Source organism: Micrasema longulum, unplaced genomic scaffold (assembly GCF_059751315.1).
Source record: "Micrasema longulum isolate JH-2025_06_02 unplaced genomic scaffold, ASM5975131v1 h1tg000801l, whole genome shotgun sequence".
NCBI classification, from domain to species: Eukaryota; Metazoa; Arthropoda; class Insecta; order Trichoptera; family Brachycentridae; genus Micrasema; species Micrasema longulum.
The window spans coordinates 48,526-55,506 of NW_028277993.1; the positions used below are offsets into that span (position 1 = coordinate 48,526).

General features: G+C 35.0%; 1 protein-coding gene across 1 annotated transcript; it reads right to left on the minus strand.

The window, feature by feature from the left end:
* Positions 1-2,412: 2,412 nt before the first annotated feature.
* LOC148278975 (uncharacterized) lies at positions 2,413-6,780 on the minus strand. The gene is made up of 3 exons (XM_088230628.1): positions 6,672-6,780; positions 4,629-5,228; positions 2,413-4,311 (listed from the first exon to the last, which is right to left on the minus strand). Exons 2-3 carry the CDS (start codon positions 5,188-5,190, stop codon positions 3,149-3,151), a joined length of 1,725 nt encoding a protein of 574 aa, XP_088086754.1. The 5' UTR covers positions 5,191-5,228; positions 6,672-6,780; the 3' UTR covers positions 2,413-3,148.
* Between the last annotated feature and the right edge of the window lie 201 nt (positions 6,781-6,981).

A 6,981-nucleotide genomic window follows, 5' to 3' on the forward strand; every position in this document is an offset into this window, starting at 1 on the left:
ATGCAAGAAACTAAACAAAAAGAACATAAAACTATTAAGCAAAGACAAACAAGGGCAAAACAATAATAGTATACAATATATTTAAAAAAACGAAAGACCAAAAACTTTGAGCTAAACCATGCCAATCCAACTTCATCCCACACTGTTTAGTCGCGAAGAGATCTGCGAAAAGCCGGAAGATCTATCCCAAAAAATTCCAAGTCGTGTGATGAATTGGCTAATCCACACATTCTGGACATTGGGGCATAAAAACCAAAGTTGCTCTTGAAGATTTAATAAATAGCAGATTTTGACTTCTGGTGACGCGGTTGGGAACATGAAAAGAAATTGATCGCAACAGAGATGGGACATCACTTAAAGCATTAAGTATTTTGAAAATGCATATAAGGTCCATCTCAGTTCTACGTCTCTCCAATGAAGACATATAAAATAATAAATAGAATTATCGATAAAAAAAGATCATTTGGTATTAGAAATACTTTGAACCAGTTAAAAAAAAAACTACGAAAACAATTTTGAATAACATTAAACGAAAAAATAATATATATATGTATTATTATTTAAAACTAATACTAGATAGTATATATTTATGTAAAAAAAATATATAATGATGTAAAAAAATGATGAAGAGAAATATTTCGTACTTATAAATTAATTAAAGAAAAGAAACGAAAAAAGAAAACACTGATAAACAATTTTTAACAATAGTAACACATAGTTACCTAGAACTATTACCAATGAAATACAGGAGAAGAGCCGTTCTATATGTACTAAATTTTATGTGAAATTAGTCACCAACGCAACGTCCTGGTACTCATTGCCTAGAGAGTGAAGTCTATTGATGACTGCATTTTTACCATATGATGTCGAACTATTGTTGCTACAGTATTGGTAGGTTTGCCGAGTTGTCCTTTTCGGTACATCAAAATTAATTAGTGATAAAATTGCAGGGGTGTCAAACATAGAATAGATTATTTTATATACATTTAAAAAATCATTCATAACTCTCCTATCGCTTAGTCTTAATAATTTCAAAATAAACAGTAACAAATTATAATTTAAAAAATTCAAATATAATCTTTGAACACCATAGTTTATTTACATTGATATAAATTTATATATTGAAAATATCACAAATAAAGTTTTAAGACTTGAAAACAATTTGAAATATCATTAATGCAAAATAAATTTTTAAGGTTTATTTAAGCGATCACGATTCCGAAAGCGAGCGGAAGATGGACAAAGACCCTGAGGAGGATGATTCCGATTATTCTGAAGAGGTACAACGCTCTGCAAGTTATTGTTATGATAAAAACCCGTTATAAATGGTCTAAAACCGCCGCAGCGCCTTCACGTACCTACTAGAGCTCACAATATTGTAATGTTTTTAAATGGTGTAAAAGGATCGGCTTTAGCGTCACCCAATTCGACTCTTTTGCAATCCTGGTCACTGCTTATTACCGACGAAATGAAATAATATATATGTGAAAAAACAAATGAAAAGATTTATTAATATTTATATTTATAATATATCTTTGTGGTCAAACATTTTACTAAATGTTATTAAATATTTGTAAATAACCACTTACCGACTTTTCTATGTCTACCGGTTTCGAGACGTACCCGTCTCTTCGTCAGGACACCAATTAAACCAACACGCAAAACCCACTATACACCTTCACCATAGTTGTTGCACAAACATACAAAACCAGCACGACATGCATTTTAATAAGCACGTGCACTGATTGGGACGAAAATGCACTGATTAAATTATAAAAATATTATCTTGTAGAATTAATGTTAACAAAACAAAACAAAGCTTTAAAAAATAATTTTCCTTTGATCAATAATCAAACAAACTTCCAATATAGTCCTTCATACGATGTTCCACTGTAATGGTCACCCTATAAAATCTATTAAGCTTATTCCCTCCCTCCATCCCATCTACTTTTTTAATTAACTCTCACACAAGAGAATATTTTCATAATTAAATCAGTGCATGTGCCTTTTAAAATGCATGTCGTGTTGGTTTTATATTTTTGCGCAACAACTATGGTGAAGGTGTATAGTGGGTTTTGCATGTTGGTTTAATTGGTGTCCTGACGAAGAGACGGGTACGTCTTGAAACCGGTAGACATAGAAAAGTCGGTAAGTGATTATTAACAAATATTTAATAACATTTAGTGTAAAGATTTATTACCGACAACAATATTACATTTCATACTTTTATTTACAATTTATACTTAAAATTATGGTAAAGTGGAATGCAGTATTACTCACTAGAGTCAACTTTAGTGTTGCGAGAGGATTCCAAACATTCTTGTTTTATATCGGGATAATCTATGTCGATTTCCGTGATCCTTATTTTTGTGTATGTAAATTAATTTTAGTCTATTTTATTACATCTTTTATGTTTTTATTTTCTCTTTTCTTTTCTTAAAAAATAAAAATGTAGTTTTATGTTTCACTCAATTTTATTTCTTTAACTTAATCTTTATCGCACAAAGTCAAACCACCGCACACCCAATATTCTTCTGAGACACCTATTCTCAAAACTCAGAATTTTGCAGCTTTGGGCCCTAGTGAGGTGCTACGATTCGCATCCGTAGAGAAGAACAGGAGTTATGCAGGCGTTATATAGGCGGCATTTGGTTTTCACTGAGTAAATATCCGATCTCCAGACAGCATTCATACTATTGAATGTGTCGCCTGCTATTCATAGCCGCAATCCCAGTTCTTTTTTAAAGCTGCTATTTTCCGTAACATAAACTCCCAGGTATTTGAAACTCTAGACTCTTTCGATGACTCGGTGTGACAGTCAGGGGATTTAGGGCATCAAGGCATAAAGTGTTACAACGTACATGGGTTTTTGCAATGCTGATTTTTAAGCCCATGCATGCAGAGTACCTATTGAGGCTATCTACAGTGGCCTGAAGACCCCTGAGTAAGCATCAACCACAAAGTATTTTTTAATAATAATTTATAATGAAGTGTAACGAAGCGAACGCCTATTCGATCAATTATTAAAAACAAAGTATTCTAACATAGAATTGACAATAAATAAACCACCAAGCGAATTAACGAATTCAGGTGCTGACTTTTCTACTTAGTGCGCTTCTTTTTAATTTAACCAAATTATTGAAAACAATTAAAGTTTCTCACCACTATGCATCAACATGTGTTTATTTAAATTATCTTTTCGTCGAGTTGCATATTGACATTCAGAGCAAGCAAACGGTTTCTCGCCAATATGTATTAAAATGTGCTGTTTTAAATGAGCTTTCTGTCTAGTTTTATATTTACATTCTGAACATGCGAACGGTTTCTCGTCGGTATGTCTCAAAAGGTGTTGTTTCAAATTCCTTTTATGTCGAGTTGTATATTTACATTCTGAGCAAGCGAACGGTTTCTCTTCAGTATGTCTCGAAACGTGCTGTTTCAAATTCTTTTTATGTTGAGTTGTATATTTACATTCTGGGCAAGCAAACGGTTTCTTGTCAGTATGTTTCAAAATGTGCTGATTCAAATTACTTTTACAAAGAGTTATATATTTACATTCTGAGCATGCGAACGGTTTGTTGCCAGAATGTTTTAACATGTGCTGATTCAAATTGCGTTTGTGTTGAGTTGTATATTTACATTCTGAGCATGCGAACGGTTTCCCGACAGTATGTCTCAAAACGTGCTGTTTCAAATTCCTTTTATGTTGAGTTGTAAATTTACATTCCGAGCAAGCGAACGGTTTCTCGTCAGTGTGTTTCAACATGTGCTGTTTCAAATTACCTTTACATATTGTTACATATTTACATTCTGAGCATGCGAACGGTTTGTTGCTTGCATGATTCAAAATATGCTGATTCAAATTACGTTTGTATTGAGTTGTATATTTACATTCTAAGCAAGCGAACGGTTTCTTGCAAGTATGTTTTAGAATGTGCTGACTCAAATTGCCTTTGTGGTGAGTTGTATATTTACATTCTGCGCAAGCGAATGGTTTCTCGCTAGTATGTATTAGAATGTGCTGTTTCAAATTACATTTATATAGAGTTGTATATTTACATTCTGAGCATGCAAAGGGTTTCTTGCCAGTATGCTTCAGGATGTGCTGATTCAAATTGCATTTGCGTTGAGTTGTATATTTGCATTCTGAGCATCTAAACCATTGTTTGTCAGCACTCGTCAAAAGGCGTATATTACGAGGTTTGTTTGTCTTCCTCTTCTTTTGTGTTTCGTATTCACCCTCGGGTAGTGGTTCTGCACTATGGGAAGGTAGATTTATACTCTCCACAAATAATGCTGTCGACTTAGAGCCTGAAAAGATAAAGTCATAATATAAACCTGGTGGGAAGCATTGGGCCAGCGTTTAGCGGACACCAGAGACCTACTTGTAATAGACCCTGATTAGACCTAGAGGGAATCTTTGTATACTGATTGAGCTAATCCACCCTGGCAATAATGATTAGTAATTAACAATTAATTTTTACGACTTATTTCATCGTTTGTTTGCGTAAAAAGGATATTATCACTGACAACCACGCACAATATTACTGACAGCGATGCTCAATTTTATAATTTTATTTACAATTCATACTTACAATTACGGTAAAGTGGAATGCAGTATTACTTACTAGATTCAACTTTAGTGCTGTGAGATGATTCAAAACATTCTTGTTTTATATCAGGATAATCAATGTCGATGTCCATATTATTCCCTATAATAAACTGTTGTTCAGTACTGGTCCCCGGTTCAGCCTTTACAATAGCAACACTTAGTTCCTCGCTTCTGTAGGGACATTTCGTTCCTTCCCCAGTATGGAGAATGTCTCCTTCTACATCTCTAGCCCCTGGTTCAGTCTTTATGGCAACAACACCGAGTTTCTCGCTTCTGTAGGAACATGGCGTCCCTGCCCCAGTAAGGAGAATATCTCCTTTTACATCGCCAGTCCAAGGTTCAGCCTTTATATTAGCAAGACCTGTTTTCTCGCTTTTGTGAAGATATGGTGTCCCTTGCCCAGTATGAAGAAAATCTCGTTTTACATCGCTATTCCACGGTTCAGCCTTTACAGTAGCAACACCTGGTTCCTCGCTTCTGCAGGGACATGGCGTCCCTTCCCCAGTATGGAAAATATCTGATTTTACACCGTCAGTCTTCAGTTCAGCCTTGACACTCACTGAAGCTATTTGTTCCATTGTCGAATATGAACACCTCACTTCTAAAGATCAATAACCTGAAAACGTAAACGGTGCATATTAAATATTAATTGAACAACTTCATCTTTCGTCGCATAAATATTTCCACACAATAAGATTTATTCAAATCATATTTAACTTTTGACGGGAACTTAAATCTAAATGTTAGCCATAGAATTAAGATGTTAGCATTGCCATCATTTTTCACGTCATCGTTTCATCGCTTCACTACTCTTTGTGAATCTAGTAGGTAGGAGAAGGTGAAAGAATTCTTCTATCGGAAAATTTTAAAAGATTTCCTTAAGAGAACAGTTGATTATAATTAACTAAAGCAGCTGGAATATGTAGTTAAAAATTAATATATATTATAGTTTTTTTCTGGACGCGCTCGAGTGAATTAGAATTTACACTATAATTGGGCGACCAGATTGGAGAAATATATTCCAAACGACTTCTAACCAGGGAATTGCGTACTAAGCGACCTCTACAGAGAAACTAACGGCCAAAACGAAAAACTATTCATTTGTGAGTAGTTTAGTCGGGTTCAGTTAGATGTGCGTAGGTACGCGGTCTCTGGACTATTAAAATTCTTTGAATTTCAAGTTAAAACGCCTAAACTCATTTTCTTTTTACATGGCACGTTTGTCTTCGAGAACATCGACATTAACCAGACATAAGGGTATAGCCCTTTCTTGAAAAAAAAATCGTAAAATAGCTAGGCTAAACTAGCCGTTCACAATGGAGTCCTAGTGCCAACTCTAATGTATGGGAGCGAAAAATGGAATTGGAAAAATGATGATGAAAGTAGGTAAAATGCTGTCGATATGCGATCCCCCAGGCGAATGTGTGGTAAAAAGATGTATGATAGGTGCACAAATGTCGAAATCCGTGAACTGTGTAAGGCTGAGACATGCATCTTCGACAGAATCAAGAAAGGGGGTGCTGTGTTGGTTTGGACATGTAGAGCGAATGGACAGCAAAAGAACGGCTAAAAGGATCTACGATGCAAATGTTGATGGATGCAGAAAACGAGGAAGACCAAGAAAGACATGGCACGAGCAAGTCCATCAAATACTTGAAGATGGACATGCCAAAAGTAGGAATAATCGGCGTGCGTGCATGAGAATGTATGAATGTAGAGGAAGCGTCTGTATGCAAGAATATAGTGATGTGGCGTTCTATCCTCTATGCCTACCCCTACGGGGAAAAGGCGTGATGGTTTGTTGTTGCTGTTGCTTATATAGCTTATGAAAGGTAGTGGATTTCTGAAATTGAGGATATGTATACGGAGAGAGCTAATTTACAAATATAATGTATTTCACGTCACTTTGTTAAACAAAAATACTTTTCAAATGTACACGTATTTCATTGAACTGCAAACATAATTGAGGTTATGTTTGAAGAGTAGCACCGATGCTTCTTTACGAATTGTATGTATGTTACATATCTTTAGGAACTTCCAAATTAACTAATAAACTCACGTTTTACACAGACAAAACCTTAGGAACGCGGATTACAGCACGAAATGGTTGATATGATATATGACGCACGCGGTGCGGCCATTTTGAGGAGGCACATAGACAATAATTCAGATGATAAAACGACGACATAGAAAATCATAGACATAAACATACTTTACCGTAGGTACTTATTTGCCTAATGAGATAGTGTCGGGCGACAGAAGAATACCGTTCTGTTCATGAAATAAAACTAGAATCCTCGACGAGTGTTTTCAACTTCAAATATCAAGGTAAAAATCAAGAAAAATAAATCCAGTGAACGTAATATTAC

Excerpts from the sequence above, each read along its gene's own strand:
- LOC148278975 (XM_088230628.1), bottom strand. The coding sequence starts at position 5,190 with ATGGAACAAATAGCTTCAGTGAGTGTCAAGGCTGAACTGAAGACTGAC. Across the intron at positions 4,312-4,628 it reads CAGCACTAAAGTTGAATCTA|GCTCTAAGTCGACAGCATTA; the intron begins GTAAGTAATACT and ends TTATCTTTTCAG.